This window comes from Lathamus discolor, chromosome 12, assembly GCF_037157495.1.
Source record: "Lathamus discolor isolate bLatDis1 chromosome 12, bLatDis1.hap1, whole genome shotgun sequence".
NCBI classification, from domain to species: Eukaryota; Metazoa; Chordata; class Aves; order Psittaciformes; family Psittacidae; genus Lathamus; species Lathamus discolor.
Window position 1 is genome coordinate 12,427,723 of NC_088895.1, and position 27,371 is coordinate 12,455,093.

Below are 27,371 nucleotides of genomic sequence, written 5' to 3' on the forward strand. Positions count from 1 at the left end.
ATGATCTGCACAAAGCCTGGCCACTCAAATAACAAAATACAGTCAAACTTTAAGCACATCTTCACAAGTGACTGCTGATAAAGCCAAGTGACTCATGTAATGATGTCCCTTCCTTATTCCAAATGCCTGTACGTCTGTCCTCTCACAAACTATGGGTATGTGAGGGTGTTCTCCCAGTTCTGCTCATTTGTGATGCCAGGACCAAAGCATTTACTTGCAACACATTATGGTTGGGTATGTTCAGCCTGTCTCCTCAGGTTTCCCTCTTCCCCCATTGAGTTCATACACAACCAGGAGCAGATGAAAGCTGAGGCACGAAAGGCATGTGCCTAAGGCCTTGGCTTTCAGAATCACAAGGTAGTATCAGAATCCAGTGTTTTCTGGATTCTGGAGGGGAGAGGGAGGGGGGATGCATGTCTCATGACAGGGCTACAAAGGAGAGCTTTACACTATGCAGCAAGGATAACCAACACCATTACAGCATCAATTGTGGTTCCATTATCCAGTTGGCCTCCAGCAGAGGCAGGAGAACAGATGACATTCAGAAGCAGGATGCCTGGTCCCACACCTGCCAAGACCCAAGTCTCCACCAGCCTGCGCCAATTCCATGTGAGGCTCTACACAACCTCCGTCACACTTGTTCATCCCTCCAGCCTTTCAGCTCCATAATCGAGACAGGAGAAAAAAAGACAACTTGTGACATCCCCCAAGGACAATCCACCAGTCACACCACAGCAAAATGTCATTCACAGCACGTTAAGTCATGACATGCATCATCCTACTCCTCTCATCTGCAACGCATACAGGCACTCTGGGTATATTTGCATCAGCCTAACAGGGCTGCAGCAGGTCACTAAGTGTAACCCACACTGAAGCTCACTCCTCAGCCACCCGAGAGTGTGTTCCACTCTGCTGCTTACAACTGGAACACAAGTGACAAATGAGCTCTAATTACAAAGCCCGCGTTAGGAGTGAAGCCACACATGCCAACAAGATCTCGGAATCATTTCCAACTGCTAGGAGAACTTTGCTGAGATGGTGTTTCAAAAAGCCCATTTGGATAGGATAGGATATAAAATAGTAAACTGGGAATTGGGGCAGGGGAACAACACAATAAAATAAACTTTTCTGATGATAACTGCTCTCAAAAGATCTCATCTTGTACAAGAGCAGCTAACCATTCAAAGAAATATTTAATACACAGAAAGAACTATTAAGAGAGCATTTTCCAGCTCAATTCTTTCGGCTTGTCTACACTAGAGAACACTAAATTACAACAAATAGTGAGCAACAGCGTGCATTTGACCAGCCTGGTACAGTTTACATCAGCTTAGAAAATAAAGTAAGCAGCCCTGACCCTGGTCATGCCTGTATCAGTGTAACTGTGTCCACACTGCAGCTTTGCATGATATAATTCAGTAATAAATAACATCCTTAATTAAACTGCTGAATGAGCCTTAGTGAAAACTGCAGGAAAACAGACAGTACCTTCGACTCTCAACTGTTGCTTTGATTGCACCTCACCTGAAGTCGTGTATGTCTCATCAATATCATAATCTCCTCCACAGAAACCAATTACGTTGTCACAAACTGAGACAATACCCTCAAGCAAAGAATAAACAGCAGGAGCAGATGAGTGCCAAAGAACCAGATTTTATTCTCATGCAAATATCCTTAAGTAGTTAAAACCAAGGTGGGGGGGGGAGGAAGACTACAACCCGTACCTGGTACTCTGAGCATCTCTCCTACCAACAGATTTCAGCCAGTGCTAAACAGGATCCACGGTTTTGTATGAGACACCAGAGTTCATGACTCTATGATTCTCAATATGAGGTGAAATAAAGTTTTTAATGTGGCACAAACACCTTTGATTAATCTGCCCTTGAATCTTTTTATGTATCCCTACAGAATACTGTATTTAGCTGCTATTAGAAAAAATATTTACATGGAAACAACTGGAAAACAACCTCAAACTTGTTTATATGCAAGCCCTTGGATAAAGATCTTGTGATGTGAGCTGCTGCTGCTGCTTTCTGCAGGCCAGCACATATGTCTTTGAAAAGGAAACCCACCGAGATGTTTATGAATCACTATTATTGACCTGTATCAGAATAAGAGAGTTACCCAATAGCTTTCCAGGGTTCATTGTTTTGGTGTAAGTGTCCATTCACATGAAATATGATCTTAATGGTTGGGCCTGGGCAAATTTCATGCCACTTTTCTCAAGAGTTCTAGCCAATATTTCAGTCACACTCTCAACACCAGCAGTGACATTCTGACAACCTAAATATCCATCTACTACCATGATCTTACTACTTCCTACTATCTATCTGAAGTATGACATAAGAGTCCTCACTGGATGCATTGAGTACCCATCACAATCTCTTTATTAATCAGCCTGATTGATCAATTTTAGATCAAATAAAGTAACGCAAGAAAAGATATAATGATTGCTCCGTCCATGTAATGCCTACTGCACATACATTCCCTAACAAGCATCCAACACAGGACAAGCAAAGGCAGCAAAGGTTGTATGACTATCTCTTGAAGGACAGCCATGGACTATCACAGTGCGGTAGAGGAGCAGCAGCAGCAGCCCAGACAGAATGCGCTGACAGTAACTCACTCATTCTATCTCTCTAATAGGCCTTAAAAACCAAGCATCCCCCTCCCAAATCCCAACATCCTGTCATCTTAAAAGCCTAATAAAACTGCAGAGTAGTGAAACATCAAGTTCATCTACTACACTAGACAGGCTCTTCTCTGCTGGAACAGCCACAGCATGACTGGGACTATTCACTGGGAAAGGAAGGAAACCCTGCCGTGCTTTCTTCTTCCACAGATCCTTATGCCGCAGAGTGTTCCCACAGCACAGTTTGTGTTTCCAAGAGCCATATTCTGTCAGTAAAAGCAAAAACTAGTGAAATAGGCTCCTAAGAAGATAAGAAGCAACTGCCACGCTGTGGAGGAGCATGCAAATAGATGTGGCTGAAAGAGTGGATTAACCAGAATATATAACCTGCCTTCCTGGAAGTGCACTCTGACACATGGAACGCTGCAAGACAGTCACTTGTGTCCAACCTGTGGGCAAGCAGCTTTAAAATCTAGAGACCAAACTCAAGCATTCAGAGGCAAACAAATGGTAAGCAAAGGAAAAGCCCAAGTACAGTTTGCTTCCTGAGAGCTCAGGTGCTCTGCTGTCACCTACAAACCTGACTTGGATATGTAGGGAAACATCCAGCATATAAACAACCAAACCACAGTAGACTGTGCTTTTATCAGAATTTATCCCTATCTTCTTTTGTATTTGCTGATTTTCAAAAAGGAGAGCACTTCTGTACCTCTTCTATCTGGTCTATTAATGCCTGCAGGAAAGTCATGAAGTTGAAACAAGACTTCATTTATATTCTCAGCAGCGTTTAATTTCTATGTGCTATGGAACTAAAAGGAAGCCATCTTCTCAGGGACAGAACATACAATTCAATTCTGTTCTGAAAAGTGCCCACAGGATTAATGTCCATAATTGTGCAGCACGTGGAATGACAAACGCCTTCCCCATTGCTCTGCCAATGTGCTTCGATCCAGAAACAAAACTATTGTCTCTCAGATACGTAACTCAAAGCTTCAATGGTTTTAATGTCAGGGTGGGGGAAAGTGTGAGGATGCTGGAATACTCAAACCAGATTCAAACCTGAGCTTTTTGCTTGGTTTTGTTGGCCAACTCAGCATTGTAGACAATGCACACAAGCTCCTGGTGACAAAAAGTGAGACCTGGCAACTCATTTCACACACACTAAGAGAGAGGTCTTGCGACTAAAGTAGTTTTTACCTGCTCTTTTACTGTCATGAAATAAAGAGAAAGCTGCTCTCTTGAAAAATGGGAGTCAAGATGCAGTTGGGAAGAATTCCTCTTGCTGAATATTCATGCATACGGTAGAAGAATGACAATGGGACAGAACACATAAATCTTCCCTTGTGATACTTGGAGCACAACAGCTTGAAAATACAGATGTCTGTTCATTTTCCCCAATCCATTCAAATTTCTACTCAGAGTAAAAATGGCTCTAATTCACCTATTTGATGGATTAATCACATAAAGGCATTGGTCAGATTTCAAAGCAAGTGGCTGAGAGTTGATAAGAAGGGAAAATATGAAGTCAAAGATGGAAGATTAAGAAGGTGCTCATTCAAGTCCTTGCTATTTATAATTACTCCCTGAAGGGACACAATATTTCAAGTACAGCCTCTTAAGGTGAGAAATAATCTGTCAAGTCACCAGGCAAAGCTTTTAGAGAAACACTGAGGCAATACACAGTGAAGCTCTTTGGGCACGTTCTGTAGAGCAAAACCTGAAACTCCTCTGGCCTGCACGGAGTTACCACAGAAATGCATTTGTCTTGAGGACTGATGTTCATAAGAGACTGAAGCAGTGCTAAATAAAATAAACAAGGCAGGCAAGGAGCTGCCCCAGGAAAGCAGATGCTTGACAGAAACTCCCAGTAGCTTCACCAGCCTTTACTCCTTTGCACAGTACCCAAAGCAGTCTTCGGTTCTGGTGCATGAGTTTTTCTCCTGCTCCCAAGTGGAGCAGGGAAAGGGCTCAGTTTCACACAGCTACTGTGGGAAGTCCCCTACACAAAAATCCCCCAAACCTCAGCTATGTGGTTTTGTTTCTTATGGAGTTGTCAGGAGCCAGATCTGGGGTAGCTTTCTGAAGAGATTTCGGCTCTCTCCTGCCACATGGTAACTACAACCCTACAGTAGTAAAAGAACAGAAATTATTCAAAATTATTTAAATCACTGATTCCAATCGCAATTTAAATCAGTGAAGAGAAAAACAAATTTGAATTTATTTCAATCCTCGTTTTCTTTTGTACTTCAGTTATTTTCTGCAAGAGAAATTAATTATTAGCATCTGATAACTACCAAGAAATGTCTGATTTGCACTAGATGATGAACTTTATAATCAGGACTTTTTATCAACAAAAGGATTCACAATACACACGTTTGTATATGCAAATCTTCCTGCAGACTACTGGCATTTAGAATTGCTGTTGACACCAAGCAGAGTTCAGGCAGTGCTGTGTGAGATCACTTCAAACACCTTTAAGCTGGCGCCTGGCAAGGACAAAACGTGACAGTTTTAATCCCATTTTTGCTCCCATGCCACTTGGAATGATGGAGCTAAAATTTATTTGAATCTCAACCAGAAAAATACATCTTACAACAAATGACACAGATTGTTTTGCTGTATTTCTGCTATTTCCCTCCCTCTCACTCCCTTCCCAGATTTCTTTCCAGCACTAGAAGGACTCCATTTTTACTTTAATGCTTAAATGCTTGTTTTTAATTGTCAGCATTTGCTTTCTAACACGTTCATATTCCCACAGGAAGTACCCTGAATAGATCTCCAAGGACTGGTCTCTCTTAGGGGATTTGGCAGAGTTTTCCCACTGCTACTACGAGGAATGTTGCTTTCCTGGTGGTAGCCCCCGGGCAGGCTCCTGAAACTGATGCTGTTTTGATGTTGTGCCATTTCTACGTGCTCAGATCTGCTGCAGACACCACTCTGGTTAAAACACTAATTGCTGGAACTAGTACCTCACTGCTCCTGCTCCTATGGGTGGAGCTGGCCCAGCGATAGCTATGGCAGGAATTCTTAGTAAGCAAGCAAGTAAAAACTGGAAGTATTTATTCAAAGGTTTTCAGGAATGTTCTTTGTCCACCTAGCGCCTCTCCCCCTGCATTTAAAGAAAGCCTGATGTAAAACAATGCTCAACACCTGTGAAAAATCACATTAGTTTCAAGCTGAAGTTCAGCAAAACACTTGAATTTATGCTTTTACCCCCTCATTTTTGCAGACAAACGTATTGTGTCCACTGATTCTTTGTCCATTTACTTACTATTTCTTGAGTTGAATCTGACACATACTGTTGTGTATATGTTCAGATTGCAGCCTTATATAAAGGAGCTCTGTTACTAAAAACTGGTAGATCTTCTCCCTGCCCAGCACTTTTAATGTGGAATACCATAAATAGGGAAAAAGGTTCCTTGCTGGAAAAAGCCAGCAGACACATGAATGTGCCTAAGGACCTCAGTGGGCTTCAGATCTAGAGATGGTGACTAATACCACTACCTCTTATTACTTCAAGTTATTTCTAAGAGCCTAACACCCTTTTCACCACAGGTGTCTACTGTTTTTCTTATGTGCTGCTTATTCCAGCTTATGCACAATGATCAGAGATCTACTTCCAGCCTAAATCTATTTATAGTAAGTTTATACACACTTGTTCTCATGCCAACACTGTCCATTAGCTTAAATAACTCTTCCCCTCCCCTGCTGCTGACACTCCCTGAAGTACTTAACAATCATCTCCCCCTTCAACTTCTTTGTGCCATGTTGAACAAGACATGTTCTTCTAGCCTCCGCTCTTAAACGTCACATCTCTAATACTATTTGTGTTTGTGGAGTCTCATATCCACCCTCATCTCTAAACTGCCTATAGTGAAACTAGAACAGTGAGAGAAATGATCAAACATATGGTATGGTTTGTGTACCAGAAGAGATGGAAATTACCAGTGTTTTTCAGCTTGGGAGTGATGAGGGGAAGACTGAGAAGCAGTAACAGGGATATAAAAAAAAAAATCATTGATAGCACAGAGGAGATGAATAGAAATCTCATTCAGATTTCTGAAAATGCATGATAGAGAGGGCATGAAGTGCATTTATGATATTAAGGGACACCTGATTACATCAGGAAAACACCTGAATACACCTGAAAACATCAGGAGGTACTTATCTACCTAGGGCAGGGATACCACAGGATGCCGTGGAGACCAAGAAGTCCAACAGGTTCCACAAAGAATTAGGTAAATTCACAGGGGGGTAAATATTCTGCACCAGGAGACACTAAACACAAAAAACAAAGAGACAATCTTCCAGTTTAACTGGGAAGATAAGCAAAGGAAAGCTGGATGCATGTCTGCTGTGTTCTTACAACTCTTTCAGTAGCTCTGACTGGTCGCCATCAGGAACAGGACACCAGGCTACAAGGACTGGCTGGTCTGATGGGGCATGACTAGCTCAGCTTTCCCTCAATCACACTCATCGGCCTTTTGCTTTGCCTCTTGCAGGTTAGTGCTAGGAGTTAATCCTTCTTTTCCCAATGCATGGATGTGTCTGTAGAACTGTGAAAATATATGTCTAATAAAAATAATGGAGAAAAAAAATAAACTGCTGTAAGACAGAACCCACTAGTGATGGGGATTCAGATGCTGCCCATGGTAACAGGAAAGCAGAATCAAAATCTCTTTCATTGCACCCTCCAACCCCCAAAACAACAGCAAAAACCCAACCTGAGAGAGGTCTTCCTCTTGGGTTTTTTTAACGATCAATTGTTCTTCCTGGTTCTCATGCACTGATACAAAGCTATGAACATTATCTGCATTGCCAATTGTAGGGCAAGTTGGGGTTCTAAAACCAAAAACCATAATCCAATTAAAATTTCAGTTTGTGGCCTTTACTAATTAATAGTGCTCCTTTAAATAAGACTATTACCATTCCCTTGTTATACTTCTCTAGTACCTTCTCTTTAAATCAACAGTTAAAATTACATAGAGAAGTGTATGAACATCAGAAAACCAGCCACATATTGCAGCACTGTCAGGCAACTACTGAAAATCCCCACTTCACCTCCTGCTCACCACCAGACCTATATATATATTTGGACACTTTATCATTACAAATGCAGCTTTGATTCAGGTTAGAGAGATGAGAATCTGGCTGGTGGTCTGCATTTCTAACTCTTCACAAAACAAGAGAGTCCAAACATATCTTAGTTCTTTATAGCTGCTCTTCATATAGACAACTAGAGATCTATATCACAATAAAAACAGAAGGCACTGCTATAGAATGTAATTACATGCTACTATAGTTGACTGTTGTCTTCCAGAATAGGAAATGGTTTGAAAAATGCATGGTTTCTGCTTGGGCCATACTCTGAGTTCCTAAAATAAAATGCTACCCTGATCCTTGTGCAGATAAAATGGGAACCCTGGTATTGTAAGGCTGAGCAACCTTGAGTGGGCTTCAAGACGTGGCTTGATGTTGTCAGCTTCTGCACCAGTGATCTGCCCTGTGTTGCACTGGGGCAAACCGGGTTTAGGTTCTGGTCTCTTTTCACACCACCCGTAAGTTCACATCCCAGGGATGGGGAAGGAGTTACTTTATTAGGATTATTTCTTACTCCTCTTTAGTCACTTAAGAACCCAAAATCTCAAGGCAGCACACACTATGGAGTTCTTCTTTTCAAAGAGCAGGCTACCATCACAAAGACCCCACAGGTAACACTCAGCACTCTACAAGCAAGGGCAACTTACTGTTGCACAAGCCCCTGGCAAAGGAATAGGGATGGGTTTCCATATCCACAGCTGTATCCATGCTCTGCAACCAGCTAGGAAAAAACATGCTGTCTAGTCTGAAGGTACATAAACTATCAGGCATCAGGACAAGTAGGTTTCAAGCATCCACTTGGTCCCACATTCCTGATTTCTTGAAGAGGCCTAACTTAGGATCACTGTATACTGAGTGAAGTCAAACATTTTGGTAAATGGATTATTATCACACAGACTTCTTCTGAAGACGGACTGCTTTCTCTTACTCTACAGCTAAAAGAAACAGGCAGGTTCTTGTTGCTTCTGAAAGAGCACTTGCAAAAAGGGAGAAAGAAAGGTGACTGCTGGAGAGTAATTACTGTGCTAAATGATTATCAATAAATTACACAGTACAAAAGACTCCAAAAAGCTCCATAAAGATGAATAAATATGATCTGGAAGAGGAGCCTATGAATCACCCCCCCTTTCTCTATTACCATAAAATAATAACGTTTCATACACTTTACTACAAACTCTCTGCTGAGGGTGTCACAGATCTTTATAAACATTCATTTCACCTCACAAGCTCCCAGGATGGAAAGCACCATCTCCACAGGGAAAAGCTCAGGGAGCAGAAATGTGTCATTCGCCTTTCATAACACGAAGAGGCTGCAGCAGAGCTGGGGACAGACCCTTGCATCCCATTTTGAACACTAACCACAAGACCAAATGTCACCCATTTGTTTTACCTCCTCACAGTAACATTTTTGATCATTACTTCTCTTTCTTTTCTCAGCGAGAAACTTTTCTGGATGGCAAACTGCAGTATAACTGACAGCCCCAAATGCCTTTAAAAAAGGAAGATGGGAGCGATGCTGCACAACAGGGGCACAACATCCAAACAGGTCTTCCACGTACTCAAGTTACACATCTTGCCCATTACACCTTACCCACTGTGAGCTGTGATTTAACATGTTTCTTCCCTAAACCCCAATTTTCAGTCAAGTGAGCATTCTGCAGTACAGCACTGTGCACACTTGGCATGTCACACCAACACCACACAAAAGAAACTGTGACTCAGTTTTCAAGGGAAATATTATTTGCTGCTTCAAAAATCATCTCAACTATTAAAGGCACGCTCTTTCCAAAGCAAGTTAATGTAGCTAACCCCACCCTGCCACAACTTGAGCTATTCACACAGTTTCAATCGCTCCCTGTGCCTACTCCAGGCATCTTTTACTTCAGAGTTCTCTCCCCTTGCTCTATGTTTTTCCTGCTCCATCCTTTTTCAGTACTTGCCTCTCTCCTCACCCTGCTGTCTAGTTGTTTCTAGTCTCTTCCTCGCCTTTCTTTACAGTCATTTCCATTTTCTTTGAAATGTATTGGCATTAAACACTGGCTTTATCCTTCCTTCTCCATCTGCTGCTCTTGTCTTTCTAAATCTCTTCTAGAGCCTTCTCCTGGGAGAAAGCAAGAGCCATGTTTTACCATTTATTGCCTTTTCTTTCTGGATTTCAGTTCCCTTCTTTTTCTTTCTGGAATCAAGACTATCCTCCTCTCTCTGGAAGCTGATATAATAGCTACAGTGTCTTCTTACCAGCCCTACAAGAGCTGGTACCATGCTGCATTGTATCTGTTGCTCCTTTTGAACACAAGTATCCCAGGAAAGGCACTGTTAACTAGTTGGCATTTCTCCTACAGACTACCACAGCAATACAGGAAAGCAAAATCACTGCTAGGTTTTACTCCCCTGATTTGCACTCAGCATTTGTGGAACCTTCTGGCCATGCAGACTTGCTCCACCAGCTACAGTGCAATTTGAAAGGGAGTTTCCCCCTCCCTAAGGGTTTTCTTCTCTGCAAAATCTTCTATTTCATTATCAGGATTTACACGGAACAAAGGAGAAATAACCAAGATTAACTATTACCACTGCCCTTTACTCAAATCTCCCCTATTTTGTCTTTCCAGCATATTTTCCTTTTGGACCCAAATGTTCAACTCTAAGAGGTATCTTCCTTGCCTGTTCACTTGGCCTTTGCTCCCAGACAGGGAAAAGAGCTGTAAGTGGAAGATGACATGGACAGTTGCCAATTAGAAGAGCATCAGCAAACTCCTTTTGGGAGGCAAGCAGCCATATCTGCACCTGTACCTTTTAACTAAAACATGAGAAATAATGCAAACTGATCACAGAATTAAACAAAGAGAATATGATGAGAATGGTGAAAGGACTTTTTCCTGTTATAAATTCTGAGTCATTTCCAAACTTCAGCCTAAAGCCTGACTTTCTCTGGAAGTTCTCCTTGTACTTGTTGTTAGATGATGTGTTTAACTGTTACTGTACACTAGCACTGCCTATGCTGCCTCCTAAAAGGTTTTGCTTTCAGAAAGGCTCAAGGAAAATAAACACCAGAAAGTTAAAAAGAACCCCTTGCAGCCAGCAGCACGGATTTGCAAAGAGGGATAAGATTTAAGTCACAAAACCCACAAATCTTTTACAGTTACAGTTATGCTGCCAATGCACAGAAATAAAATACAAGAACTGAACCATTTATCAAGGATTCCAAAATAAAGTGAACAAGAGCATTAGCAAATGCCAAAGCTTATAAAAGCCTCGAAACACTGAGATGCACACTTCTTCCACGAGCTCCAAAGACACAGTACAAGAGTCAGGGGTTTCTTTGCTTTGTTTTATACATTTCACACAGCAGCTTTCCTCTGGTCACAGAGATTTTGCTTTATTCAGTGCCTGGAGTAGGTTTTGACTGATGAATGAACAGCAGCTATCAAAGCAGTGGAGTGGAGACTCCCACACCTATTCCTCTCCAGGTTTTCAACTGTTGTTTTTAAACAAATGTTTGAAACACAAAGCAATGGATATATGACAAGCTAAAAGGCAAATACGTATTTAACAAGGTAGAGCTCATCTGCAACGTGCTCCGCTAAAACCCGACAAGAAACCACGAAGGCACACGATATGCTCATTCTGCCCCGCTCTCCCTTGGCAGTTTGATGTTTATGTCTCCTGCTTCCCATCTGAAAACAGAGTTCTCGTGGCCACCAGTGATAATCTGCAAAGCCGCGACAAGCGCGGCGGCCCAGGGAGCGAGAACAGGGACAATTCACCCAGTTATTTGAGAGTCCTTTGCAATAACAACAACTGCAGCTCTGCAGCTCGAAGCCTGATTTAACTGACTGACCCTTCCAGCCTTTCTAAAGAAATTATATATTATAAAACTAATCCAGTGAAAAATGCAAGTAAAAATAGCAGCGATGAGACATCTTCTAAATAAGCAAAGCTGCTTTTACAGCATGCTGAATAACTGGAGTGTGGTAAACATACCACTGTTATAAATAACATCCAGCCTTTTAGCATTATTCTTTGCTTCATTATTTCAAACTCTTTAGAAGCATTAATGAAGCCAGCCCCACGGTTCTCCTGCACGGTGAAGAGATGTACTCCCATATACAGGAGGAAAAACGAAGATACAGGGACTGAAAACACCTCTCCATAGTTACAGTGGCACAATTGCGCAGAGAATGTATTCAGGAGGTCTCGTAGTGCAAGAGAAAGCAACATCTTCTCACATCCAGATGTGAGTGCTTTTTAAGTGACCCGTTTATCATTTAGGGTTTACACACTGTTGAGCTTTACACAAAATCTGGCATCACCATTTTCACAGGTAACCATAACAAGAAAACGACCAAGACACACACACACGTTTTATACTGAGCAGGAAGGCCCAAACATACTATTTTTAAATGGAAACAAATGATTTCTCCCTGCTGAGGCACTTCCATGTTCTGCTTCAGCACTTAACCATGAAACACTCAAAAATCACATTTCATGTTACAGCTGGTAGCAACTGCCATAGTGTTACATACAGCCCTTTGTTAGGTTATAGATAACCAAACACCAAGACGCAGCACAACGATTAGTAAGAAATGATTGTGTCTCATTACCTTTGGGGACTTCTTGGGCCAGCTGACCACAGGGACACCCGAAATGGCAAGATTTTGGTCATCATCAGCATGTTCCTTCAGGATGTTCTGTTGCAAATGAAAAGGCCTTTATTAACCAGGGAAACATTTCTCCAGCTGGAGAGTGCAGAGCCTTACAGAAGACAATATTCCACCCTGATGAAAGACAGAGTGACAAGATCTCTGCTGACTTGTTACATCTCTGCAAGTTACTTTTGCTTCCAAACTTTCAATTCACACCGAAACTCTCACACCTGTCATTAAGAGCCAAGATGGGAAGTTGCTCGCAGAACAGACGGCAGAATGAGCCATGAATTACCTCAGACATTACAGGCTCCTTTACAACTGGTGTATCCAAAGGACTGGTGTGCTTCTGCTGCTACCAGTTTAATACTAGTATGATCTTCCCCTCTAAACTGCAGCTCAACAAATCATGAAACACCCCAACGATCACCACAACCAAACACCTTCTCTCCCAGTGAAGGCTGCAGAAGACCTGAGAAGCATCTAGGCTCTGCCACCATTACTTCTGCAGTCACAAGGCATCAAGTGTGTAGTTCAGGGTGATCCTCAGATGCCTGGACATTCAGGTAAGCCAAGACACAGAAGTGTGACTATAATCTTTCATCTTTTTGTATGTTCCAGCGCACCATTGTTTCCACTGGCCTTCCTTCCACACTGACCAGGGCAGAGCTACTGTGTTCACTTTATGTGCTCAGACAATGCATTCAGGATCCCAAGTATTCACTAGGAAAGGATCTGACTCCGGCCATTAAGGAAAATAGACTTGTCTCCCTTCCTTCCTCCTCCACCAAATCCTTCTGCTTTGATGCACTGTCCTAGAAATTTCATGAGTGGGTTGCACTGCCTTACACAGTTTCTACCGCTGTGAATCACTCTCATGACCATATAACTCAACACAGAGGTGGGGGAAGAGTTCTAACTGTACTCAACTGCGCAGCTGGGAATAGTCCATACTTGCTTCCCATGACTCTCTACATTCTTACTAACCAAGCTAGAGCTCATTTGGAATGTAGGTAGCTGAAGACAACAACAAATGGAAACAAAAACCAAGTGGGAAGGAGGATTCTGCTGTGCTGCTGAACACTGAAGCCCAAATAAGCACTAACAGATTAAAGCAGGGAAAAAATGCTGCACTAAACCAAGAATTGCAGGTTGGAAATCACCTTGTAATAGAATGCAGGAGATAACCCCAGACAATGAAGTTCAACGGTGTTGTCACCAAGTACACAGACTTCTTGAAAACAGCTTAATTAGACAACAATAGGCACCAGGCTCTGTCAGTCCCCAGCGTAGAGCTTAATTATTAGAAACTTCACACGCTATACAAGAGCTTAAAATACAGTAATTGTTTTTAATAGGAAGCACAGTTGGAATTCATCTGTAATCATCCAACTAACACCCGGAGTACGATGGCACGTTCCAGGCCCCAAGAGCCTGAGCAGGCAGACTAGCATCCAAATTGGGGTTTGGAGGAGCATCCCTGGGGCTGGCTTGCTTCCCTTGGGGCTCAGACAACCTGCTGGATTGAGCCCGATTCCCCAGACTGTGCTTAAATGAGAGATGCTAATAGACACTGCAGCGCATCAGCACAGTGCTGCTGCTGCTCCAGATACCATCACACCGCTAAAAGGCTGTTCTTGATACCGATTACTCCGAAGGCAGTGCCCAGGACCAAAATAAGCACTCCCAGTACAAGCCCAGTTTCGTCAGCCCAGCACTGTGGCTGCACTCAGGAGCCTGCATAGGCACAGCCTGGCTGGTGAGGAGTTAAAACGCAGCTTGCTTCAATCTGACCGTGATCAGTCTCTGTTGCGCACCTCCAGCCCTGTATTCTCTGAGTGAAATGGCTAACAGCTTTCACACAGGGGCTAGTCACTGGCAAATTAAGTCTTGGCTGAGCTGTGGCGATTAGCGAGCACCTCTTGTCTCATGTCCTTTCTATCTGAGAGAGTGAGCACTGCATTAACTGAACTGTGACCACATTCCGAGTCAGTTTTCAGTCCTAAAACCAGAGAGGTCTTTAGTATTCTGATAACAAAGCCAAAATCCTACAGAGCAAGGTGGCAGCTCGAGAACCATACAAACAAAGGACAAATTAACCCCTCTTTACTTTGCTGTTCTCAGATTTGAAAGCTTGTAAGACAGAAAACCTTAACACTTCCACTAACAACTGTCAGAGACACTGAGTTCAATAGAAAGCAGAGTATATTCCAAGAACTTGGCAAGATAATGAAGGTTTCTTGTTCTCATATGTATCACGTGAAAATACTATCCAAGAAGAAGTGTAAAACTATGGCAGTTTATCATCTCAGCCAGCTGAAAACAACGGATGTCTGAGCAGCAGAACCATAACCACTGAGTGCAGTGTCAAGTGGCAGCACGCAACAGGCTGGAGGAGGCAGACTTGTGTTCACCTGCTCAAAAAACAAGAGAAAAAGAAGATAAAGCAAAGCCACAGGGCTCCAGTTAGACACGCACCGTGCTGCTCAGCCAGCACAAGGCTGCCCGATGCACTACGCTTGAAGGCTGTGGTGACAACAGCAGGTCTGAAGGAAAGAAAGTGATTAAGCATGTAAGAATTCAGCTTAGCCATTAATTTCAAAAGCACAGCAAGGAATGACTCCCCTGAACTGCATTCAGCAGAGGGAGTTTTTTCCCTGTCATCAGAATGAGAAGGGGGTAAGATTTCTTGGCAAGAAAAAGTAAGGACATATTTCAGTAGATATCATCTGTCTTGCACAAGAATCTTCTGCTGCTGCCAAGGAGTTGCGGATATTTGACAAACTCTCTTCTTCCAACTGAGTTTCTTCTGCCCTAATGGACTTCCACAGTCCCTTGTGAAGAACAGCAGCATTTTTGCTTTGAAGTGGGGAAGGTCTGTGGCATTATTAGGAGGCAGATCTCCCAATCCTCTTCCCCAACAACAGCAAAGGAATTACCATCCCTCTGGTAACACAACAGAAATGTTGCGTGCCGAAATCAGAGGCTGCACACCGACGAGTATCACTGGCAGAGTGTTTAATGTGGGATGCAGACTGGCACAATCAAAGGTCTCCTCAGCTTTATGGGTCCTGTGATGTGGGGTGCAAACTACACCAAGCAGTAAGATGGTTACCTCTCTATTCCCTCCTTCATGCGTAAGTTCACCCCGACTGCATCTTTAGTGGACTGACATACTATTTAGCAGCTAAACACAAAGCAGAAAAGCCAGACAATGAAACTCTTCCAATCCCCAAGGCTACCATTTCAGTAAAATTACTTCTTAGAGATTTTCCCCCATCCTTCTCTTCCTCACCAGTGTAGGTACTTTTCCAACAGTTCAGCTGGTTAGTTTTTAAATTCAGAGCTGGAGTTGTTGCACTGCTTCCTATTTCACTTTGGGGCATGTATATATATATATATATATAAGACAAGCTACGGCTGCAGGCTGGATGTGCCTCCAACAGCAACACCACCAGCAAGGATAAGAGGGCAACGGCTGCAGTGTCTTCTGGCTGTTCCCCCTGCCAACAAATACCCTGCCAAGCCTTCTGTCCTTCTGCAGCTTGGGTCAGCTGAGCACTTTTTGGGAGGGTGTGTTTATCTGTACAACAATTTCCCCTCACATTTGCTGCACATACAGCTCACACAGAGCCCATCCACAGACATTTGGATACAGAGAGTGTTGCATCTCCTTGGCTGATTGTTCAGATGCCATCTGCTGCTGAGCGAACGCTGCTGCCTGTAATCGCTGTTTGGAGGCCTATGAGAAGCTCCTTTGGTGGTGAACACAAGTCTCATGTGATGCAGTGCCCATACAGCAGAGCTCCAGCCAACAAGAATTTAATTCCTTGTTTGAGCTGAGGGAAGAACTGACCCACTCCCCAAGCAAGGCCCGTGTTATGCTCTGCAAATAAGCCTCCCTTGTGCTGCAGCACTCCATCGATCATGGTGATAAATGGGTTCTCAATCTGCACAGGCATTAGCTTGGCACTTCTGGATTGCTGTGTCCCACTGGATAGTTGCAGTTAGTTAGGAGCTTAGATGACATGTAAGGAATTTACACAGGCTTAGTTTGGTTTTCAGTCTCCCTTCTCATAAGGAAAATAAATTACTTCAAAGAATCTCACCTACTTCACATTAAATAGCTGTAACATAGTTGTATTTACCACTAAGAGCAGTAATCCAGTCACCCATCCTCTACTTTATTCTTGCTCAGATGGGAAAACACGGGTTCTTAGTGAGTTACCTTGATTTGTGCTGTGAAACTTCACATCACTGAATAAAATGATTTCCTTTCTCCAGTTTAACTACCCTTATCCTATTTTCTGAAAATATTAATTATCTTGGTGAAGCACAAAGACAAACCTGAATGTTGTACAGAAAAGCTCCTGAGTGTATTTAATTAACAAATAAAACTGCCACAATAAACGTGGATTTATTTTCTTCAGGAAGAAACCTGTTTAAGACTTCCCAAGCAGAGCAAGGGCTTTCAGACTTTGTCAGAGCATGTTTTTGCCATGCTTTTGTCAAAAATAACTCCCAAATGGGTGCACTAAAAGGGTACTTTTTATAGTACCTTTACTTGTGAATACAGTCACAGCACGTATGATCTGCACAGCTGCTTCTGCAGGATTTCTGCCTCCATTCAGCCACACAGATGACTGGTGCTCTGGATGTTCACAAGGGTGAGGTAACGGTGCCAGGCTTCCGCTCACTCTGCTGCTAATGCTATCAGCAAAATCCCCACGTTAATTCCTGTGCAAAGTGGAAAACTAGGAGCAAAGTAAGAATATGATTTAGTGATCAAGGAGATAAATACCATTCTGGTAAAATGGACTGTGTTTCTTCCATCTCTAGATGACACAGGTCAAAGCTTTTAAAGCAGATTCCCACAGGCAGTCACTAGTTGTATATTACTACTCTTCCTCACGCCTGGCTTGGGATCTGGATGCTAAAGATTGGAACTTCTGCTCTGCAGAAATGTGAAGCAATTACAGTTTTAATACTATTAAAATTATCCTTTGCACATATTGCTCTTAAATAATGATAACTTTTCTGAAGATCACATCTGTGGCACTAAAACCAGCATCCAAAACTACGGTTACTTTTATCTTGATCTCTTTGCACCTTAGTTCTCTACCTGTGAACCAGAGATAACAACAGCTCATCAGTTACCACTTGTGAAGAACGTGACTACAGCAGTGATGAGTACCACCAGAAACCCCAAGGGAACACTGGTATCACTGTGTTCAGCTGAGGGTCTGAAGAGGATGACAATGTACCTAAGACCTGCTGAAGAGCAAGGACAGAACAAAATGCTGAACAGCCACATTCTGTACACCAAGACAGACAGGAATCCTGCAAGGACCGTTTCACTAGATGATCCTAAAGGGCTGAAACCAGTCACTTGGCAACTTTTCCATCAGCACGCTCTATCCTTTGAGGGTAGAAGCCCTCAACATACACTCATACACTCGGTTTGGATTAGTAGGGTTTTTTAAAGCCAATAAACTGAATAAAACAAACTTCATGCTTTGGTATCACCTGGGTTACAAGGAATTAGGATGCTTTGGCTCTACCATGTAAGTGGACACAGTGTCAGAAAGAAGTAATATTTTGTTCCATCCAGGATCCCAGATGGGAATGGGATATACCTTGTCAGTGGCTGCCTTGGATTATTGGCTAATGAGGAGCAAGGGAAGGCCTGTGCTGGGAGTCCTGGATTCCACTCCTTACTTGAGAGGAAGAGTTCTCAAGCCAACACTGACACGAGTACAACTCCCCCCAGCTCCTTCAGAGCACCTAGCAAGTGGATGATGGAGCTGTATGGAGAGTCATAGAGGAAGCGGAATACAGGCTTTAGTTCATTTACTACACGGTAGTAACTCCCACTCTCTGATAATTGAGGGCTGCCTGCGGGCCAATACTGTAAAAAAGATGGGTAAGAAAGTTCTTTAACAGTTGTCTAGACATGGTTCAAGAAAATGTTTAACATCCTTTTGAAGGTAGATGATCTTGAGGTCCTTTCCAACCCTAACTATTCTATGATTCTATGAAGGTGTTCCTCTGGCTAATCAGTCACAGGCTCACAAACATACAGAGGTGATTCCAGAGAAAACAATTCTGCAGCACAGATGACGTTTAGATGTGGTCATGGGCTCTTTAACCAGCAGGGAACCATCAGTATCCAGATGTTGGGCTACATCCTGATGGTTACAGTGTGTGCTGGCAAGGACAGAAAGTTCAGAAGCAGGCAGTTAGCAAAGGAGATGGAACATCAAGACTGTAACTCTGCGAGATGCACAAAATAAACTGGCAGCTGCCCACTTATTACCAGTTAAAACAGAGTATCACCAAAAAGGGGCTTTTTCTTAAATGTCCATTCGCAGTTCTCCATCTCTGCAGCAAAGCCACTGGAGAGCAGAAAGAAAACATATTCCTACACGGTGCTTTAAACCAGATTCACATCTGGTATCTTGCCGTGCTCTAGGAAGATGTCTCACATTGCACTGGAGTATGTCATCAAAAGAGCATGCATGATTCTGAACATCTGCCCTGGTTATGATGTGTTGTACCCCCCTTCTGGGATTTCAAAAAGGGGCAGTTCACTTTCAACTGAAAAGAGGTTTGTGTATCAAGAAAAGTAACACTGCCATTCCTCCTCCTTCACCACAAATTCAGCTCCTGGTCTTGAAGCTTCATTCTGATTTCTGATTAGAAGACAACTGAATACAAAGCAAGTGAGTGAATCTGCAGCTCCAACTTTGGGCATGTGTGTCCACCTTCATGTACAAAGTGGTTGATTTTGTAAGAAGAGACTTTCTGAGATCTTGTGGTTTACTAAAAGGAGTGCTGTGTATCACACTTCCAGGCTCCAAGACTGTGGGATTTGGTTCCACTGCACACTGCATATGTTCAGCCTTCTTTCTGAAGCCTTTTCGAAGCAGCTGTTATACTACTTGCACTAAAAAAAGCACAGGCTCCCCTTTTACCACATAAACACGTATTTTTCCCCTCAGATTGTGGCTTACACAGCTCTTGGATGGAGAACACAGGTAGCTGAAGAACCCCACTGTACCCAGCAACAGCACAAAACTAGCAGTCCACACACAAGAAGACCAGGAATCAATACTCATAGCTCCAAATCAGGACAAATTGCCATGAGCACAGGCTGACAAGTTTAGCCTTATATGACAAGTCCCATCAAAAGCATACAAAGAGTATGTTGCTCCCAGGTTTGATTTGAATTAAGAAACCTATATTTGATACAGTGTGAAAACAGGACACAGAAAAGCCAATTGAGTAGTCCAAAGGAATGCCATGGATCAGGGGCAAGGCTGGGAGGAGAAGCAGCAAGGCCATGTGGGTCTTCAGGAGGAACTTATCCCTAAGTCAGATGGGGATAAATTGATCCTGGTATCACTTCCAGTATACTAAAATCTAAAGAGTTCTGCCATTACTGAGCATTCACTCCTCGCACCATCTCCAAAAACAGTATGTTGTACCAGTGGAGAATAACTATCAACCTATAGAGGGCAATGGAGGAAAAGAAAATGAAAAAGGTGAAAGAAAAAAAAGCAACTGAAAATATTAGACAATATAGCTCTGAATTACAATCCAGGGCTTACATTTTTATGTCAGTTATTAAGGTGTACTCAGAAAGACACTAGACTAAAACCAGCAGGTTAAGACTATAAATGTATTACACATTTGAGGTATAATTACAAATGGGACATAACCATGAGAGGATCTAAACTTTTGGCCGCTACTGTAACAGTCAGGAAGTAGCACATCAGTTAAACCAGCCTGCAAACAGCCACCTCCCCAGAGCAGATAGCTTTTGTTACAGGCTGTTTCCCCTCTCTGTTGCAGAGCAGGCTGATACGAGATGGTCACTACACACAAGCTGCCATCCCTCTGGTGCAGAGCTTTGCTTTCTGATCTCCTGCTGCCTTCTCTGCGCAAGGACTACAGTTTGTGTGGCTCAGCAAGCTATCACACCTACCTTCATGTCCTCTAGGAGAGCCTGCGGATCTTCGATGCCTTCCGGAACACACTTCTTGTTCTCTGGGAGAGATTCAAGCTTTTCCACCAGGGCTTTCAAACCCTTCAGTTCAAATTCTGTGAGGTGAGTCCATTTGGTTGAAACTTCTGTAGCTGGAGACCCCGTTGGTGTTTTGGGATAGTCCGTGGGGGTCGTCGATTTCACACTGTCATCTGACTCATTGGACAAAGTTCTTTTTAGGTACCTCATTACTGTGGCTTTCTGTTTTCTTCCTGCACCTTCCTTCCCTTCTGAGTGTGTGCTATTGGGTGAGGAGGAACCATCTACCAAGGATTTGGAGTTCTTATCCAAGCTGTCATCCTTCTCCTCCCGGATATGGGCATCACAAGATTCTTCATCCATGTCTAACCACGAATCTGATGAGTAGCTGTCTGTGCTGCGTTTTCTTTTTGCATCTGAAAGTTAGAAAAAGAATGCTGAATTTCCACCCAATGTAGCTCAGCTCAAGTACTTCTCTATCACCAGAGCTAGGTGCTGCCTATTGGAAAGAGCACTGGATAACACCTACTAAGTATGTGAGAAGAACAGGCTTTTTTCAGCTGATTTCTAATTTGGGGGGGGTGTGTTGGGGTGGGGGGTGTTTGCCTGTTTAAGGCTGGTTTTCATTAACATCTACTCAGTTCAAATGACTGGGAAACATTTAGGGAAAAATTATGCTTTCTTCAAAGCTTCAGTCCTCTATGCCTTCAATTAGGAGTAGGCAGAGCTCTTAAGTCACACACAATTAGTTTTCCCACAAATCCAAGAGAGACCAGACTCAGCAGCTTTACAGCTTTAAGAAGAGAGTTAGCACAGAAAGACGAAGGGAAAAAGGATGGCAGAAAGCACGTTGAAATGCTCTTCATCATCATTCTTCCAAGAACTCTGCACAGCACAAAACCAACTTCTCAATACTTCTCCTTTCATGAGCAACTGTTGGTAAATCAAGAACCCCCACTTGTTACCACAGGAATACTTACTGCTCTTCTGAGGCAGAGGATTACAACTGCACTTATTTTCCAGACAAGAAGCTAAAACAGGCTGAGAAATGCAGGGACTGTCACAGAGTTACATGATCCTGGTTTTGTTAATGCTCTCCCTGATACATTCTAGATACTTCTCAGGCAAATCTATAGGCAAGTTTCTGTGTCTAATAAACTATTAATTGTAGTTTTATATTAGGCTTCCCCCTAAGACCCCAAGTGTTAACCAACTGTGTGCGATCAAGCACTGAAAGCAATGTAGGAAACTAGAGGCCAAGGTTCCCTAAAGCACACAACTCTTTCTTATTTATTTGACACCATTTCCCTTACTAAATGAACAACACTGAATGCAACCAGCAACAGCAGGAATTCTGTGGAAAATACGGTTAACACTGGCAACACCCAGTTAAGCCCACGTGAATTTGAATGCTGGCCGAAATGGGTATGAGATCAAGCTGCAAACAAAAACACTCTGCAAAGGAAACAGAAGTCAGACAGAAAAAGTGAGTGAACGATTAATGAAAAGCTCCTTTCACAGCTCTCATGCTTTGCAATGCAGTAGCTGTGGATTAGGACAATGTGAATCACGCTTAAGGAAGGATTAAATGGACATTAATGAAAAAGCTCAGCATCCGGTTGTTTAACAGTGAGGTTCAAAACAAACGCTGAAGGCCAGTTTCAAGCTGGCAAATTCATCCTTATCACAGGATATATAGGAAATGTATCCGAAAATATAGATGTTATCTGTCAGCTGGGTAACAAAGATGCAAGTGGCAGTGGCAAGAGTCACAGTCTGATGGCAGCTTGGCCAGCTTTGCAGTTGCAGATAAAAACTCAAAGGCCAAGTGCCCCTCTGCGTGTTACTGCCTGAGAGAAGAGTTGCCCACTTTATACCTCACAGGACATGTGCTGTCATTACAGTGGCTGCAAAACTCAAGCATTTCTGTCCATTCCACTCCTTCAGTCATGTTTGCAGTTTTCCCCAGAAGCAAAATGGCCATGAAATTACTCCTGAAAGGCACATTTAGGCTGAAATGCCTGTGAAAAGATGGCAGTGACAGCCAAATCCAGCTCCATCCACAGTGCAGGGCGATTTCCTCCCTGCATCCCTCCCAGAAAGCTTCTCCATGCAGAAGTAGAGCACAGTTTATTTTGTGTGCTGAGGTGGTGACTTGCAACACTCCACAGCAGCTCCTCCTCCCTGGGCTGTGCTATTACACCCCCATGCTTCTCTCAGAAAAATAAACAGGATTAGAAAATATCTTAACCAGAACATTTAAAGCACACTAGTTTATCCAACTTGGATTTAACAGTGTTTTTCCCTTTGTCCACAGTAACTAGCACACTTACCCACCTCACAGGGCTATATAATCAGCTTATGTCATTCTCCTATTTTACAGCTGAGGAAACAGATGCTTGGGAGAAAGCAGGACTTGCTCATTGTCACACATCAAATCTAGGGAAAAACCAGGAATCAGAATCCAGGCTCTTGGATCCAGGGCTGGAGCCCGTTCTCAAGCTACGCTGCCCTGGTGAGCTATTTCACAATTGACTGAAGCGTGAAAGCCCAGCCTGGATGGGAGAAGATGCCACTGATAAAACAGAAGGGGAAAGCAGATACACATCCCTGTGCCACCAGCACAGCATCATTAACAGAAACTGGTACGAATCCACATAAAGAAAATATGTTTGTGTCTTCCTGTGCTATGGCTCTGCTGAACAGGAACTAATGGTTGTAAGTGGGGCAAATCACAAGTGTAGATAAGGCCTAAAGAAAGAGAAGGAGATCATATTATGGAAGTGTGAATAATTTACTTCAAGTAATGCTCTGGTGCAAAGAGAAAACAGCTTTTGAGAGACATCTCCACTTTTTGTCTCTTGCTCTCATCTATGGAAACAAAAGGCAAGACAGGAGTGGAGCACCACAGCATACTGGGGACCTATTCCCATCAGAAGCAAGCACCCAGGGGGGCAGCAATTCTGTTCTGCCAGCTGCCACCCTTCTCCGCCACAGGCTGTCTGTGCAGTACAGGCCCTGCTGTGCCAGCTACAGGGTAAGAACAGGCAGAAAACAGTCTAAATCTAACCTCAAAATGAACTGTCTCCAGCCAAGAGCCCTGCTGTGGGCTGTTCTCTATAAGATGGACAGTTACATGATGCTCTGCCTAACTTGATCTTTGAGGAGAGGGCTTGCCTTTAACCTGAAGTGCATCAGTGTAGTCTGAAGCACAAGGGGATTGCAGTGCTGGTGCACCATCAGATTAAGAGTGGGCTTTCAAAAGACAACAACTGTCTGCTACTGCTGCTAATTCAAAAGCAAGCAGCCACACAAAACACTCCCACAAGGGAATCGATAATGGAGGGATAGCTGCAAGATGAGGAAGGTTCAGTTTTGTGTTTTCATGTGTTTTGTTGTAATGCAACATGCCATGATTTTTATTTATTAATTTTAACGAAAACAGCTTCTGATTGAGAGTTACCACCCTGCCAGCAAGGCCCTACTAAGTATAATCTGCATTTACTCTGTCAAGAAGTGCATTTTAAGCTCTGTATTACCAGGGTTTCACTCACTTTGAGGTTTTTGGTTTATAAAGTGTCTCCATGAAAAAAAGCTGCTGCTATGTGCACCTGAGATTTCTTCTTCTGAGCCAATGCACTGGCCAACACCAGGTCAGAACCCCAGTTGCAGAGTGGTTATCCAGTCTGGCCTCCCATAGAATTCAGTGCCAAAAGACCTTTACCCCTCTCCATCTCAAAGCAGCTTATACAAACCAGTCAGACACGTAACTTGGTGAAGAGGAGGAGCAGCACAGGCTTGACCACAGGACAGAGAGCTACAGATACCTTTTCTATAGCAGTGCACTTCCCTGTGGGTTCTGGGCAATCAATTTTCCCCATAGTTATCCACTTGTACAAGAAGGATAATTATACAGTTTCTTTCCTTGCCAGAAAGCAACTTGCTGTATTGTAGAACTTAAAAGGGAAGGGGGTGAGGTGTAATTATGAAGCCTTTCTGAACTCCTCAGAACAGTCCAATGCAGAATATCTACCCTGCCATTCCCAGCTCCAAACCTGACACTGTGACTTGGGAGCAGCAGTTGCTATTAGTCTGCTAAGGACAGCAATGACATTTTCATTAGCAGAAAAAACTTGAACGTACTGGAAATGGAGCACCCCACACAGAAGTCACTCAATATAGTCTAGTACCTGTCTATCATAAGCAAATCTATTCTATCCCCTGAGAAGAGGGAAGTGGAAAATAAAGGACAGACATGGCATCTCCTCCATGCCAGAGGGTGCATTTTCTTCATCCATCAGGCTTAACATACAGTTAGAGCCATCCTGTTAAAATTTTAGCAATGGGAAACTTAAAAGCTGCAGGCTACAGAGAAAGCACATTTCTGATAGCCCAGTATCTTCTCCCAATTACTCTTTGTCAGCTCACTCTCAAGATCCGTATCTCACTGAAGGTCAATTGTGGTTGAAAACATCCAGTACAGACTCATTCATGATAAGAGTAAAAATAATGAAGACATATCCATCCCGAAACAGTGCATGTTCAAATCTGGGAGGAAGCCCAAATAAGATCCCCTTCTGATTTCAGCCAGCAGGACAAATGTCACAGTTGAGAGAGGGACGAGGGAAGGAAAAGAGAGAAAGAGAGATTGTGTGCTTTTACAGCAGCCTGCGACTGCTGTCATGTCATCATTCCCCAGAGTGTTTGCCCTTCTGTGGAAGAGAGCTGAAAAAGAACAGTCTCACACACTAACTAGGAAGCAGCTGCCTGAAAACTCGTTCTGGGCCTGGAGAATGGGAAAGGAAGCCACGGTCATCATCTTCCAACCCACCCAGAAGCACTGACATTTTTATTTAGGGAGTGGGAAGGTTTCAGCCTTGAGTACATTGAGGTGGGTTTGGGTTTTTTCCTGCCTGAAGTTTGGGGAGTTGAGCCATTTGGAAAACGGAAATACAGAGGACAATGTAAGTTGCTAGACTAGAGTGTAACTATCAGAACAAAGGTACTGCAATACAATCACAAAAATACACTGTCATGAGCAGACAATGCCTTGAAAGAGTCACTCTGAATTTAGCAACCTTCATGTCAAAGCAAACAAATACTATGCAATGAATACACAGTATGAAAAGTCTAAAGATATCCTTAAAACACAACTGCTGATGAACTCGGGTTTCTGTGCTCTCTACAAACATTCTTCTATGACTGCGCTCATCTCCTTTTTCTCACATAGGAGAACAGAATCTCCACCAACTCTGTGCAAACCACCTTGGGAATCTCAGAGACCATGGGCAGCATCCTGTGCTCTCTCTGCTGGACGTCCTCCTCAGCTAAGAACCAGCTGTTGCTTCTTAGATCCAGTAAGACCACTGTATTAGAAGGTGTGTGTGTATATATTTATATATATATTTTATATATATATTTTATATATATATATATAATATATATATATATACACATACACACACACACACACAAGAAAAGAAAGCAGCACAGCTCAAGGGTGAAAACTAGCAAGTTCTAGCACCCAAAAGGATAGGTAGAAAGTAAACATTTAGAACAAATTATGTTAAGGAAATGATTTTAAAACAAATAGGAGAAATATTAAGATTATTCCAGAGAAATTTCCAAAAATGAATACAAGGATGTGAAGGATTTTTTCTTAACCCAAGGACGACAGAAGACAATTACATCTATTAAGGGGCCTGCAGAGAAGTTAAGTACTTTGTTTTCATTACGTTTTAAGAACAATGGGAAATTATTTGTCAAGGGATACTCTCTCATGGGAAATGAAGGAATTGCTTGCAGAGAAGTCTCTAAGGAAGAGACGATTTAAGGACCTCATAGCAGTTCTGAAGCTTAAAAACTAACAGCAGGGTTTTGGAACACTGACCTCATGTGGATGTCCCATCCCACAGCAAGTGAATGATACCAAGACAGACACCACAGACCAAACAAGTGTAATTCTAGGATTACAGTTCATAGAGATTCGAGTAAAGAGGCTGGACACTGAGACCAGTTAAAAGATAAGTATTCGAAACGGTATTACTCATGCAGAACAAAGCAGCAAAACAGCTCTGTAAAGGTAAATAAGATACCCTTACTCCTTTGAATTTGGCAAATGCCAAGGTGAAAAAGAGCCAGTAGATCCAGCAGATACAGATCTGGGCTTTTGAACCACAATCTCCAGCTGAAGAGCTATTTTAAGGTTAAGATTCTGCCAAGAAGTAAAAAGCAAGTTTCTGACCCAAAAAAAATAGTATACATCTGTCTCTCCTGGAGAGAAAGGCTCTGGATGTCAATGTCAGAGATTGTGTCAGCATGCTAATACTCTGAAGTCAAGAGATAGCAGGCAGGTGGATGAACTACACACTGTCAGTAGATACCACTTTGGTAAGATGAACATACCAATCCCCTCAATACAGTGAGAACAGGTCAAGATGTGCCCAGCCAGACCCCCTCAGCACCCAGGAGGGCTGCAAGTCAGCTCATCAATCCTACCAGCAACAAACACATTCAGTTTTCAGTAGGACTAATTTTCAGTCAGATCACAGCAAGCAGCTGCACAACCTCTGGAGTTCACTAAACAGAACAGTCTTGTGAGAGCAGCATGTTTCTTAGAGCACCTTGGAACGACCATCAAACCATGCTCAAAAAACAGCAAAAGAGTTTCATATTCACTGTCCACAAGGCCAACAACTGAAGCCACCACAGGAGAGAAATCCATTTCCACCACCAAACCATTTTCCATATAGCCAGCCAGGCTCCTTTTCCTGATGCCTTTGCAGCTGGCACTCTTTGGTCATGCAAAATAATCCTTTTCCCTTCAGACACTGGACATCTGTGGTCCCCAGTGAGCTTTAGTATGATTTGAATCTCTCCGCTAGTGACTGGACTGAGGCACATGAGGCACATAGGGATCACCAAACCATTACCAGTAATCACTGAGTTGGGCTGGAATTCACCCTGGTGA

General features: G+C 42.9%; 1 protein-coding gene across 11 annotated transcripts in view; it reads right to left on the bottom strand.

Annotated features, from left to right (window-relative positions):
- Positions 1 to 27,371, bottom strand: part of KDM2B (lysine demethylase 2B) — a 118,382-nt gene that overhangs the window by 27,278 nt on the left and 63,733 nt on the right. For all 11 annotated transcript variants that reach the window (XM_065692286.1, XM_065692285.1, XM_065692284.1 and 8 more), the window contains 2 exons: positions 20,363 to 20,817; positions 12,334 to 12,420 (listed from right to left, as the gene is read on the bottom strand). In XM_065692286.1, coding sequence (XP_065548358.1) covers positions 12,334 to 12,420; positions 20,363 to 20,817 — 542 coding nt within the window. The remainder of the gene's footprint in view (positions 1 to 12,333; positions 12,421 to 20,362; positions 20,818 to 27,371) is intronic.